General features: G+C 33.0%; 2 protein-coding genes across 6 annotated transcripts; both read right to left on the bottom strand.

Moving 5' to 3' along the window:
* Window positions 1–1077: 1077 nt before the first annotated feature.
* LOC121207894 (DNA-directed RNA polymerase III subunit 2) lies at window positions 1078–4264 on the bottom strand. Of its 5 annotated transcripts, none has more exons than XR_005902994.1 (4): window positions 3606–4264; window positions 3382–3503; window positions 1800–3303; window positions 1078–1603 (listed from the first exon to the last, which is right to left on the bottom strand). XR_005902994.1 is itself a non-coding variant. In XM_041078404.1 (4 exons), the coding sequence occupies exons 1-3, from the start codon at window positions 3747–3749 to the stop codon at window positions 2774–2776; spliced, it is 345 nt and encodes a 114-aa protein (XP_040934338.1). In that variant the 5' UTR covers window positions 3750–4250; the 3' UTR covers window positions 1078–1603; window positions 1800–2773. The 5 variants fall into 5 exon arrangements, 2 of the variants coding, with proteins under 2 accessions (XP_040934338.1, XP_040934337.1); XR_005902995.1 differs by having other exon boundaries at window positions 1800–2428; window positions 2508–3503; window positions 3606–4263; XR_005902996.1 differs by having other exon boundaries at window positions 1800–1928; window positions 2508–3503; window positions 3606–4260.
* Window positions 4265–4821: 557 nt separating this feature from the next.
* On the bottom strand, window positions 4822–7608 carry LOC121207892 (ferritin-3, chloroplastic). Its single transcript, XM_041078402.1, has 8 exons — window positions 7079–7608; window positions 6830–6913; window positions 6679–6739; window positions 6501–6588; window positions 5645–5706; window positions 5424–5489; window positions 5261–5324; window positions 4822–5173 (listed from the first exon to the last, which is right to left on the bottom strand). Exons 1-8 carry the CDS (start codon window positions 7354–7356, stop codon window positions 5124–5126), a joined length of 753 nt encoding a protein of 250 aa, XP_040934336.1. The 5' UTR covers window positions 7357–7608; the 3' UTR covers window positions 4822–5123.
* Window positions 7609–13868: the final 6260 nt, after the last annotated feature.

Genomic DNA, 13868 nt, shown 5'->3' with positions numbered 1-13868 from the left:
ATTAAATATTTGAGACCAACTTTTACTTAACAAACATTAAATATTAAATTTATCATTATACCGTTTTTAAACCCACTTTCAATACCATAAATCAATAAGCTACAATGGGAGAGGTGGATTTATACGGGAAAGACTCTTCTTAAATTGATGTTTGTACTTTTTAAAATTGAACGGTTCTTCTCCATTGAAAATGATTTCAAATATAATTAATTACTTACCAATATTAATTTGTCATCACACCCAAGACTTTGACAAGTAAATGGTCATTGACACAGACCGGAATTGGGAAATCAATATCTTGACTGATTTTTATCTAATCGACTGGTTCAGTCCAATTCAAATATTACTGTTTAAGAATCAGATAAAAATTTTAACCATTGTTCTGTTATAAATATCTCTTATAATGAGCTTGAATACTCACTAATATTTTTAGGTATTAATATTACTAATGTTTTTGCATGGATTCCCCAATCTATACATTTCAACAATTTGTTTTTACCAAAATTTTGGATTAGACCCAAAATAATCTGAACATACCATCAAATCAAGTGTCTGCTAATTTCAAATGCGGAATGATATTCATTGATTGGAGTTCCTGAAAGACTGCCATGGCAAGGAAAGAATGTTGATAATGATTGCATAAGAAAAGAAAACAACCCCATGGACAGATTTCCTAAGGAAAAAATGGAATAAATCCAAAAGGTATGAAGAAAGTAACTTAAAAGCTTTTATACAATAAAACTACCATGAAAATTTTTGTAGCAGGAGTCGAACTGCAAATTATAAATTAATATATATATATTAGATTAAACTATAAACTGATTCTTTTTTAAAAATTTTATCTATTTTTACTATTAAGAATTGGACATTGTATGTCTGAGATATACATGACACATCATGTCTCACTTGCTAGTTTTTAATAGTAAAAATAAATGAAATTTTTAACAAAAAATATCAATTTGTTTATTTTTTGAATAGAAGAAATAAAATGAAATCCGACTCTGAGTATAAACTCCCTTTTATATCCTATGGTAAGAAGAAATGAACAAAGAAAACCAATAGCAAAAGAAATTCTATAGAGAAAAAGGATATCGAACCAATTCATGAATGGATTACAATTTACAACAACTTGAATAACCATAGCAAACAACAAACTTAAGAAATAATATGTTGCTCTTACTCTTCGGTTTTCTTGAAGTACTCCATGTCTAACTCATATCTGGACATGGATACGAGGATATAACACCCTCCAAGGGCTCTCCAAATACCATGAAAAAACATTGAAAAAGTTGAACATATATATCCATATCGGAACATTCCCATATCTGACACTTAATCCAAGTTCGAGTAAATATAGATGAAATACATGCTTCTCGAATACATGTGCTCAGAAGTGGAACTAACAAGTACCATGCTACACCTGTGTGCAGGGGCGAATCCAAAGGGGATAAAATGAGCATATTGCAGTTTGAGCCCTTCTTACTATTTAGGATTACACTTTAATCTTTTTTGCATAAAAATTTTAAGTTTGACCCCCCAACAATTTATATTCTTATCCTGACACTCTCAACTCCCAACCAAAGTTTCCTGGCTTCGCCCTTGCCTGTATGCATCAACAAACAGTATAGGAAGATGATGCTCAATAAACAAATGCCATTAGAGGCCTAATTACTATCTTAATTTAGAAATCGAATTTCAATAAGCATCCTATTTTAAGTAAAACTGGATATTTTATTCGAGTAGGCATGTGATAGTTTCGAACACATCATTTCTATAAGAAAAATGTTTGCCGAGTTTACCTGGATTAAAAGCTTGCATGCGTACAGTAGTTTCATAGCAGAAACATTATCTCCATTTTTACATGAAGAACAAATCCCAGTTTTCAGCTTATGGCTGTAGTATCCTAACAAACCACATTGTCTGCAAACCTATGTCAAAAGATGGTTATTTTGAGACTGAAGCTAGTCACTGTCAATAATCCCAGCAGTGAAAATGTAAAAAGAAAGAATCGTACTTCACCACTCAAAAATCATGGATAAAAGATTATTTAATCACTTCAAGTTAAGCATAACTTGTGGAAAACAATAAATGCTTGTTTTATTATAACGAAACCTTCATAAATTCAAGTGGATTTTTGAGTTCTAAAATAAAAAATTAAAAAGGACTTAAATGTTACTTCACAGCTTCAGTCAAGCTAGCCTTTTCATCGCCTTGTGTTGAAGCCTAATGCACAATAAAGCACACAAGGCTGAGCGCGCAATAAAAATAGCCTCGCCTGAGAAGGTTGAAGGCTAAATACTTAGCAACTGAGCGGTGACATACAAGGACTCTGTGTTCTAAGGTAGGAAAATAAATTTAAAGAATACTAAGTAATTCTGCTTGTCTGGTTATATACAATATTTCCCATTGCCTGCTTCCCCATAGCACACTACAAATACAGAAACATTTAGAGATGATAAAGCAAAAATTACAGTTCACATGTAAACCAAGTTCAAGATGTAAAAAACCTTGTAGGTATTTCTTGGTGACTGATTGTGATGGGGATATGGCCTTGTAAGTTCTACTTCATCTTTTCCATATATCGCACAGAGTTAACTCTTTAACATGATGGGCATTTTTGCAATAACAAGATTATTCTGTTCATCCAAAGCACCTATCATTCTGCATCATACACACATCAAAGAAGCATCTGCTGTATACCTTTTCTAGTCTAGTTTTCTGCCCATATCTAACTTGAAAGTACTCTCCGTTGACAAATATCGGTGCAGAATACCTACAAGATTAACAGCATATTAATTCCCAATTTCCCATCAACCATCTTGGAGGGATAACCAATTCTAGCATCTTTAAACCTGCACAGCAACACAAGTTACAACTGAGCTAGATCAACACCAAAAAAATCCAAATCCAAATTATACCATAGGAAACTAAATTCCCCACACAGATAAATCATAACCAGAAAATGTCAAGGAACAAAATACAAGGCAACCAAACTAATTCATGACTGTAAAATAGCTAAAGCTCAGTGTGGCTGTCATCATCACTAATTCACCACTAGCTTTTTGCTCCCTCGAATATTACTAAAACGAAAATACTTCAAAATTTGATCACAAATGAGTAACAGTTAAGTAAATAGATTACATTGTGCTGCTTCTAACAAAAAAAAAATGGAAAAAGAAAAAGCTAGCTAAATATCTTAGAGCAGGCAGGGCAGGTTCACCTCAAAACCGACCCACCCCAAACCCGATTTTCCGATCGGGTCAGATCAGAACAGTCAGCTTTGGGTTTTTTTCCATCCCTAGCCTGCATCATCAAGTTATACAAAATACATTTTACAGCAATCATAACCAAAAGAACATAAACAAAAAATGCATTTCAAACCTGAGGTAAATACTGGGATCAATATCAGATACAATCCTGTCATTGACACGAACAATCTTCTTAATCCCAGTATTAACAAAATAATCAAAAGAATCCAATTGCTGCTTCATTAACCCTCTAACCTATAATAACAAAAGAAAAAAAAACCAAAAACCACAATTCAGTTAAAAAATATAAACATATTCACATAAAAATAAATACCAAATTAACATCAAAGTGTTCACCTTTAAAAACTCAGGGAGAAGCTGAAACTTGTCAGCAGTTGATTTTATTGGAGCAGTAAGCTTTTGTTTGTCCACTGGTAATTCAGAAACATTAAGCTGATGGGTTTTCCACAAGAAAAAAGAAAATTCTTTTTTTCTATACATATTTGATGGCCACTGTAAAGGTTTACTATCTTAAACATCCAATTTCACCATTTTAATTTACCATTTTGGTACTCTATATCTTTTTAATTTTTAGAGGATTAAATCAAATTTTTATCACTTTCGGGAGGACCAAAGTGTAATTTTGCCATTGCTAATTTAAAATTTATAAATTATAAAGAACCTAAATAGAAAATTTTTCATTTTAGGGAAGGCCGGAGCCCTACCAACCACCCTTGGCTTTGACTGTTGAGATATACATGAATTGTCACGTGAACTATCACATCAGTGTTGTTAAAATTTTAATAGTTCAATCAGCTTTTCTGTTCAACAAAAAATAATTTGACTAAAATTTAAAGCTTAAACAAAATTAGAGCTATAATGAAAAAGGAGTAAACTTTAGGGGCTAATTTATCATTATGCCTTTTCTTTTTGATGATCTTTTCTTGAGTTCATTATTTTTGTTATTTTATTAAAATATTATTTATGCCATTATTTATATATCTTAAATCAAATCTAAATTTTTTTCGTTACTAAATAGTAATTCAGGTTGAAAATTTTGAAGCCATACAAACTTTTAGGAAAACCAAATTTGAAATATAAAAATTTGGAGGGTTAAAATATAATTTTATTGTATTAATTTATATCTTACAATTTTTAAAGGGGTTGAATAAAAATTTTACCTTTTGGGACAAAGGCACACTTCTTGCATCCCTTTGTATTGTCTTTAATCTTTTGGATATTGTATTTATATTTTTTCACTTTTTATATTTTTAAACTTGAAATTATTAAAAAAAATTAACCCCAAAAAGTTTATATTTTAAACATTATTTTAAATAAAAAGTACATATTTTTTTAAAATAAATCTCATTCTTTAATAAAGTGAAAAAAATAGTAACAATCTAAAGCTAGTAGATTAAACTCCAACATTCAAGATAGTAAAAGGACTGAAATCATGTTTAAACCAATATCTTTTTAACCCATATTAGCAGAGACCTTCAAGCAGACATGGTAGCAACCATATTTTAACCCATATTAGCTTCGTTTTTTTCATTCATAGAAACACAATCGAAACTTCAAAATGATCCCTACTTGTATTATTTTATCTGCTAACTATGCAGAGCATTTAACCGAAGAAAAAACAGTCGAAAAATGTCGATACGAAAAGTCAAAAACCATGAAAATCTATAGCTATGATCAAGAGGACTTACAAATTATCCCTTTTGAGTCTCTCAATCTTCTTATATCATCAACACAAAGTTTTCTAAACTAGCCATACAACTTGCAAAACTTAATCTCTCAACAACTACTAACACGGGAACTTAAAAGAAGGATCGCTGGTATCAGAAGCAAGCGGCGGTTTCTCTGGTCAAGTTTTCATGCAACAGCTCCCTCGTGGAGAAGCATTTGATCAAAGTGCCACACCCCTAGAGCGATGAACAACGTATGGTTATGATAAAGAATATGTTTTTGTAAAAAAAAGATGAGGACACGGAAAAGTTAAAGATTCATACCATGTCCTTTGCCAACTCTTCTCAGCTGAGCCACGTATTCCGATATTTTCTTGATGGATTCGACCTGTTGAGAAAGCAAAACCGAGATCATGATCACGGGTGGGTAATGCAAACGAAAACGAAAAAGCCCCAAGAGCGTAGACAACAAGGTTTGTATCATTACCTGCTCAGCTAAGAACTCGCCTTCGATGAAATCGGTCAACTGCGAATCATGGTTTCGCTCAGCCACCTGTTAGACACATCTACAATGTTTAACAAGATTTGTCCAATGATCTCGTAAACCAAACTGATAAGACCTCAAGCTAGTTTATTAACATGTTGAAGATCGAAAGGCATAACTGCAATACAGAACATGATGCTAATAAGGAAAGAGGAACGTCTTACGTTGTGCAAGTTCAAGAGCTTTTCGTTTGTTAGTTTCTCGAGAGACAAGGCAAGCTCCATTGCTGAACCAAGGAATTAGATACAGTCAGTTTCAGTTATAAAATCGACTTTTAGATATTATCATGCAGTTTGATTCAGCAATAAGAAAGATGGTGTGTTGCTAATATATCTCACTAATTCCCGATACTCCATGGAACTAACATATGTAATAAACACACACCAAACATACAAATCTCCGCACATATGTTCCTAGGTTGCCACTTGAATCTACATCTCATTGCTTTTGGCCGTCCCAAAAACACATTTTGGCAACGAAAACAATGCTAAACAAAGGGGCTTTCGGCATCCAAAGCACTTCCTAAATGTATTTTTGAAACCAACCCAAGAGACCACTTACTAACTGCTTTTCAAAAGCACTTTTCAACTACAACAACAATGCTAAACAAAGAGCTTTCGGCATCAAAAGCACTTTCTAGAAGAAACTGATTGCTAGATGTTTTTCAAAAGCACTTTCTAACAGCAATTTTCAACTGCAAATACAATGCTAAACAAAGGGCTTTCAGCATGCAAAGCACCTTTTAAAAGTGCTTTCGAAAGCAAACCAAGAAATTGACACTTTTTCAACTGCAACAACAATGATAAACAAAGGGCTTTCGGCATCAAAAGCATTTTTGAATCGCACTTTTCAACTACAACAACAATACTAAACAAAGGGTTTTCGGCATTCGAACCAAGAAACTGAATGCTAGATGCTTTTCAAATGTACTTTTCAAGTACAACAATGGTAGACTACACATTTTGTTTTTGTGGATGCATAAAGAAGATGTTACGTGTGGTTCTAATAATTTGAACTCACCATATAAAGCATCCCCTTTCTCTGCATGATCAAACTCAGAGAGGGGCATTATTATGGATTGCAGCTTCACTTGTCCACCTCTTTTGTTCTGAGAATAACAAACAAAATAATAAGGTAAATAAATAAATAATAGACAAAAAAGGAAATCATATTAAATGATAAACCATTACAACAATACCTGGTATTCCATCAATTTCTCAGCATGCTCTCTCTCTTCTAAGCTTGATTCCTTGAAGAACCTATATTCATGAAAAAAGCCTAAAGTTAACTCAGTTCCACCAAAAAAAAAAAGGTACCAAAAAATTTGAGAAAATTCATGAAGAAATTACTTGGCAAGACCCTTGAGAGCAACGTTGTCCCTATCAAAATAGGCAAACATAGCATGGTAGACATATGAAACATTGTACTCCACACTGTCACAAACATATACAAAACACATTTAGTGTTAAGATTTGAAATCAAACACAGATAAACACACATCAAAGAATCATCTTTTCATAAAAAAAGAAGTAGATCAAACCATAAAAGAACCATCTTTTTTCTCATAAAGATGACACCATATATAAAAAGAAACTCACTTGATTTGTTCGTTGATGGCAGCTTCACACTCATCAGCAAACTTTTGACGAGCCAAGGACATTTGAGGCACAGTTGGGACAAGATTAAGTTCCTTCTTAACTTCCTCAAAAGGCTCAAAAATCACACCTGTTAATGGCTTATTATTGGCTCCTTTGGTAGCACAAACAACAACAGCCCCAGACCCAACCCCAGAACCGTTTCTTGAAAACAGAGGAACCCGAGTTTCAACTTGGGGATTCTTCAACAAAGAAAAAGCAGGGGAAGCTTTAAGCAACATGGTTGAAAGATTGAAGCTTTTTGATGAAAAGGGTAATAAAAAAACAGAGCTTTCTAACCCAAAAACAAACAATTGAAGGAGATAAAGATTGAGAGAGGGATGGATGGATGGATGCAGGAGAGAACGGATCAGCAGAGGCAATAAAAAGGATGGCTAGGGATGAGGATAACCATTGGATGAATGGCACGTGGACGATAGCGATGAGGAGGTGGAAGGGTGGGAGTGTGGCTGGCTCGTGTAGAAAAATCCCTTCTTTTTGTGATTTGTGATCCTAAAAAGGGTTTCTTTATTGTCTTCTTGTCTTTTACCCTAGAAGACAAAAAAGATGGAATATTTTTGTTAAATAATGATAAATTTTCCTTTTTATATATATTCTTTTTTAAAATTTTGATTTTTTTTTAATTTTATTTGAGGTAATGTAATAAATATGAAAATTATGTATTAAATAATATCTACTTTTAGAGAGTTCATGTGGTGGTTAGTGGATTCCATTACTTAAAAATATTGCTTGTTAAAACAATCAATTCAAATAATAATTAAATCAAATTATTATTAATCAAATTATTTAAAATATAAAAAAATTTTAATATTTTTTAAATATATTATTAAATTGATTGAATTAATCAAAATTTATATATTTTATTTTTTGGTTAAAATAAGTTAAAACATGTAAAAAAATACATGGCTAATATTTATTTTTTAATAGTTCAAAAAATATATTATTTATGTATCACGCCTCACCCGTCTCCGTCACCAGAATCGAATTACGAGATGCTACAGTAAATAACATTACAGGAATATGAGATTTCAAATCGAGAATTGATCAAAACAATCTTTAAATCTCAAACAATCATACAATTCATGCTTTGCATACGAGTTTGGGCTTGAATCGCGCTTACGAAAGCTCAAAAATCATTTCGGAATCAATCAATAACTGATTTGAAACTTTTCACAAAAGAAAGACAAATGTACAAATCAAATGTCATAGGTCATGTCACTTACTGAGGTCGTGTGGACCAAAGTGTAAAAAAAATCAGCAAGAGGCACACGAACTATAACTAATTGTGACCATATGGTACAATATTTATCAAAACTACAGTACTCACATGGGCGTGTAATCAGGCTATGTGTAGCACACGCCCGTGTGCTAGCATGTGATAGAACATTCGTACGTCTTTTTAATTGCCTAATGTTAGAATTTATAAAATAAATCTACAATATAACTTAATAAACCAGGATCTGTCATGTCAAATCATTAAGAATAAATCAAGAACAAAACTAGATGTGGAAACGTACCTGAATCCATGGATTTCTTGAAACTTTCTGGAACTTGGGGATTTGATCTTCCAAATTAGCACACAAGAAATTCAGAGAATATCTGCTCTCTCTTTCCTAATGATGGGATATTAGAAAAGATATCTTGTGTATAATTTGGGGACCATAACCCTAATATTTATAACCTTAGCATATTAGTTCTAATCAAATTCTAATTAGCCCATCATTAATTAGAATTTGATTAGAAGAGTATCTACACATGTTTGACCCATACTTTATTTAATAATTAAAAGCCCAATAAAATTCTAATCAAATTAGATCACTTTTAATTTGGGTTAACCTATCATGATAGTAAATAATAACATGTAATTATCCTTATTATATATGAGATGTCCAAATTTTCCAACAATCTCCCACTTGGACCACATATATATACTAATTACTTTATAATTACATGTCATTATATAACCTTATGAGCTCAAAATTTTACTATCATATCCAAAAGGCATTCCGTACAATCTCGTCCATTAATTATGTTAACATAGAACCAAGACGACTTTCGTTACAAATATCGTAACTAAATCCATCTATAATCACGTATATTAACACAACCAAATGACATAGATCAAGTATGGATGTGTAGCATGGAAATTACATGGAATATGATCTAAACATGTTTATTTCCAACTGGTCCTCCTCAGTGAGATCAAATCTTACCAAAATCAGAGTGTGAATAAACCAAATAAACTTTATTTCTGCAGAAAATAAACTTATTATCTTTAAACTGAAATAACTGAAAATGTGTCTGTAACATAAAAGCATTTAAAAATACAAACTCCCACTAAAACCAAATATCCTTTAAATGACATTACACCTATATGAGGAATGTGCTTTTATAAAACCTTAGGTGTAGTTCCTTAGTAAGCGGATCCGTAATCATGGAGTTTGTCCTAATATTCTTTATAAGCACTTAACCACTCTGAACTTTTACTTTAACAACTAGGAACTTAAAGTCTATGTGTTTTGACTTTATTGTGCTCCTGTTGCTATTGGAATAAAAGACTGCAATTTGTTTTCACAATTTGCACCTTAGTGACAAAATCTTGTATCCATATTCCATCAAAATCGGAGTCTATATACCTGATGATCTCTAACTTGTTAGACCTCCAATATGTGAGCATGTAATCTTTTGTTCTCTGAAAATACCTTATAACCTTCTTGGATGCTATCTAATGGTCCAAACCAGGGTTGCTTAAAATATCTGTCTAACATCCCAATAGTGTATACAAGATTCCAATGTATACAAACCTGAACATACATTAGACTTTCCACTGCTAAAATGTAAAAAATCCAATGCATTTTTGTAATCTTAATATCATTCTTAGGGCATTGTTTGAGGCTATACTTATTATTGACAAGCAGTATGTCATTAACTTATAAAACCAAATATAAAACTTTACTCCCACTAAACTTATGGTATAAATGATTATCAACAAAATTCATCTCTAAACTGAATGAGATAATCATTTGGTAAATTTTGTAATATTATTGACGAGAAGTCTACTTAAGCCTATAGATGAAGTTCTTTAATTTGCAAATCATTACTTTTGTATCATCAGACACAAAGTTTTCTAATTGCACCATATAAATGTATGATCAATGTTACCATTGAGAAATCATTAACTTAATATTCATCTGATGTAGCTTAAGGTCAAAATATTCCACTAAAGCTATTATAACCCTTTCTCTAGTGGACTTTTTAATGACATTCATTCTTGAGGTTGTTGAGTTTGATCTTCTGGAACAATTACCTCATCTTGAATAGGGAGTTGTTTAACATTGTCTTATTGAGGTTCTAGATTCACTTCTTAACCAATGATAGGTATGAGAGTCTAAACATCATCAAAAGTGATAGTAGGAACTGAACTAGAATCCAATTCCTCTTCAAAAGCAATGTTTCTAACCTTATTTCTCCCCCCAAACTCAACATCCTCGAAGAATGTTGCAATTCTTGTCTCAAAAATATTCCTAATTGTGGGATCATAAAATTCATAGCCCTTAGATTGCTCAAAATTTCCTTAACCCTTAACTTTACAGACATCAAAAAAGTCATAAGTGATGTCATTTTAACCTTATCGTTTTTAGCAAAACGTTTCTCAATTTCATCAAGGAAACCTTGGCCTGAGTAATCTTTTCAGATTCTATGCCCTTTAAGGCTTCTAAAATGTTGTGCTTCATGATCATTAGACTCATGCAATTTGAACGATTCCACCTCTCAAAATCCCTTTTAACATAGGGGGTGTTTTCCGCAGTGAGAGGTGCGAGTAGTTCTTCCTTTAGTGCAAGGTCTATGTTTATATAGCCAAGCACTATAAATAAATGCCTTTTCCATTCATTGAAATTAGCCCCATTAAGTATGGGTATAGAATTTATATTAGCAGATATTGTGGCAGTAGAATATGAATTAGGTGAATATAGAACAAAAAATAAATAAAAATAAGCTCACATCAATATTCATAGTAAACAATAAATTCAGGATAATGGCTAATCCCATCTCAAGATACCAAACACAACATTAATATCAAGTCTTTGGATAGTAATATTAACAGTAAGCGGTACTCTTGTTGTAGCAATCAAATATTGACAATAAACTATATCAAACAATGAATTAATATTTTGTAACGCCCCAATTTTCGGGAATTCTGTGAATGTTGGCAAATTTTCATGCTTTGATTTTGTCATTTGTGAGTGAAATTATGAAATAGGACCTATGTGAAAATGTTTGAAAATGCTATAGGCTAAATTGAAGTGGCCAAATAAATAGGAGTGCAAAATAGGAGGATTTGCATGACAAACCTCCCATTTTACATGAAGTGGCCAGCCATCATGTTGTTGTAGACAAAATGTGCACTTGATATCCATAATTTATGGTACAAATTGATACAAATTGATAATGGGTTAGGTAAATGTTCCATGATAATGGGTTAGGTAAATGTTTCATGATAATGGGTTAGGTAAATGTTCCATGATGGGAATTTCATGTCTTTTGTATTAAAGAATTAAATGGATGAAATATGAAATTTTATTAAAAGAAAAAGGGGTGAAAAGAACAAAGTTTTGTCCATCTTTGTTCATCATAGCTGAAAGTTAGAGAAGAGAAAAGAGAGGAGAAAACTCTTGAGTATTCGGTCACTAGGAGGAGGAAAATTGAAGGTAAGTTCTTGGTACATTGCTTCTATTTTGAGGTTCATGAGTTCTTCTTGATTCTACATTAACTGTTGAAGCATATTTTGATTTTTAGTTGTGTTGTAAGCATTTAGTCATGAATTAAAATGAAGGAAATGGTTGTTGTTTCATGTTCTTTTGATGAACAATGGAAGATAGGTGAAGTTGAGCCAAACAAATGAGCATGCATGTGCCTTAGATGCTAAGGGGGAAAATTGGCTAACATGTTGTGCTTTAAAATGATGAAATGGAGATTATACTTAAGTAAAATCATAGATATGTGATGATTGATTGGTGATATACATGTTTAAATAACAAGCATGCAAGTTAGGTGTGAAAGAGTGAATTTGGTAATAAATCTGCTTGGGACAACAGCAGTAACGTGACTTTGGAAAATCACCATAAATTGTGAGAGATGAATTAGAAGCTGAATAAATTATGTAATTAAAGCTTGTTGAGTCTAGTTTCAAATGAAATGAACGAGAACATATTTTGAATTCTGTACAATGAGAAATTTGATTCGTAATGAAGAGTGGTCAGATTAGTCAAACAGTGAAACATGGGAAACTTTAAGAAAAATCTGGTATTGATTGGCTAACCAAAAATTCTGAAAATTTTATGGATAGAAGATATATGAGTCTATTTTCAGGTAAAATTAACGTCACTTGATTTGGAGTTTCGTAGCTCCAGTTATAAATGATTTAGTGACTGTTGTTCAGGAAGACAGCTTGCAGTGAGATTATGATTATGTGATAAACATTGACAAAAATTTGTTAATGAGTTGCTTATTGATTTCTTATAAGCTTACTATGATCTGTAGGTGTGGTTGGCCGAATATTGTAAGGGATTAATACGCAGTTTGTATTTGAATAGTTAGATTAACGTGTTAGTAATCCAATTGTAGGCGGTTCATGTGTGGATCTCGTCACAATATCGTCGCAAACAGGTGTGTAACTAACACCCTCTTTCTTAGTCTGGATCGGCAAAAGTCGAAAAGCCGAAATGCCGAAAACCGGTATTTTGTAGATTTGCGAGTGTGCGAATGCTCGTGAGGTAAATCGATTAATGTTTTTGGTAAGCTGCAAAATTTGGACTGCAAAATGCATGATTTCTGTGCCCTCGATATTTTTGGGCTTAATGGGCCAAAATTGGAATGATGGGCCAACGGGACCAATTCGGTAAGAACCCTCGGTATGTGATTCTGTTAGTACGTGAAAAGTAGGAATATGCATGAAAAACCCTAAAATAGATAAATTACTGAAATACCTTTAAAAGGTGGAAAATTTACAGTTTTACCCCTAGTAGATAAATTACCGAAATACCCCTAGGGTTAAATTGACCTAAATGCATGTTTGACTTTTGTTATTTACTGCATGCCATGTTGTTATTATCTGATGCATGGGATTGGGATATTGACGGAGGAAGTACTGAAAGTGGCTTATCCACGTACTGGAGGCTTTGCCTCAATTTACTGTTAACTGAGTAGCAAGGCTGCAACTGTGGAATGTTGGGCTGGGTGGGTTGAGCTATTCCCCACATGGAGTGTATGGCTGGTACGGGTGGAGTGTAGTGGTTGGTGGGTTGAGTAGTCTCCCCAAATGGGCTTGCATATGTTATTGATGTTGCATGTATTTTAAAATGGGCCTATGGGACATACTGTTATCTGAATAAGGGGCTAAGGCCCAGTTTATTGTAATCTGAAAAGGGCTCTGGTCCAGTACCACTGTTACCTGAATGGGCTTAGGCCCAATAGGCTTGAGCCGACTTGGGCTTTGAATGGGTTTTCCTTACACACCGAGTTTCCCCAAACTCACCCCTTTTATTTTCATCCACGCAGGTAATCCCAACCATAGTGGGCTTGGAGCTGTGAAGGAATTCGGAGTGGCCACCCGTTTTGAAAGTTTGATTTTCTTCTGGTGAACTGGACATCCTTTTATTTACGTTGGAAGTTTTGGATTTTTAAATGTAATAAGGCCGCTTAATTATTTTTGATGGTTTTAATATGTATTACT

The sequence above is a fragment of the Gossypium hirsutum genome, chromosome A10 (assembly GCF_007990345.1).
Source record: "Gossypium hirsutum isolate 1008001.06 chromosome A10, Gossypium_hirsutum_v2.1, whole genome shotgun sequence".
In the NCBI taxonomy this organism is placed as follows: domain Eukaryota; kingdom Viridiplantae; phylum Streptophyta; class Magnoliopsida; order Malvales; family Malvaceae; genus Gossypium; species Gossypium hirsutum.
Note: the sequence above shows the minus strand (reverse complement) of the source record. Positions and strands in the feature narration are given on the sequence as shown.

Coding starts and splice junctions, on each gene's coding strand:
- LOC121207894 (XM_041078403.1), bottom strand. CDS start 3,749: ATGTATAGAAAAAAAGAATTTTCTTTTTTCTTGTGGAAAACCCATCAG. Junction 3,504..3,605: donor TTCTCCCTGAGTTTTTAAAG/GTGAACACTTTG, acceptor TTGTTATTATAG/GTTAGAGGGTTAATGAAGCA. Junction 2,774..3,381: donor GATCCCAGTATTTACCTCAG/GTTTGAAATGCA, acceptor TTAATCTTGTAG/GTATTCTGCACCGATATTTG.
- LOC121207892 (XM_041078402.1), bottom strand. CDS start 7,356: ATGTTGCTTAAAGCTTCCCCTGCTTTTTCTTTGTTGAAGAATCCCCAA. Junction 5,707..6,500: donor GAAAGGGGATGCTTTATATG/GTGAGTTCAAAT, acceptor TCCTTGGTTCAG/CAATGGAGCTTGCCTTGTCT. Junction 5,174..5,260: donor AAGAGTTGGCAAAGGACATG/GTATGAATCTTT, acceptor TCATCGCTCTAG/GGGTGTGGCACTTTGATCAA.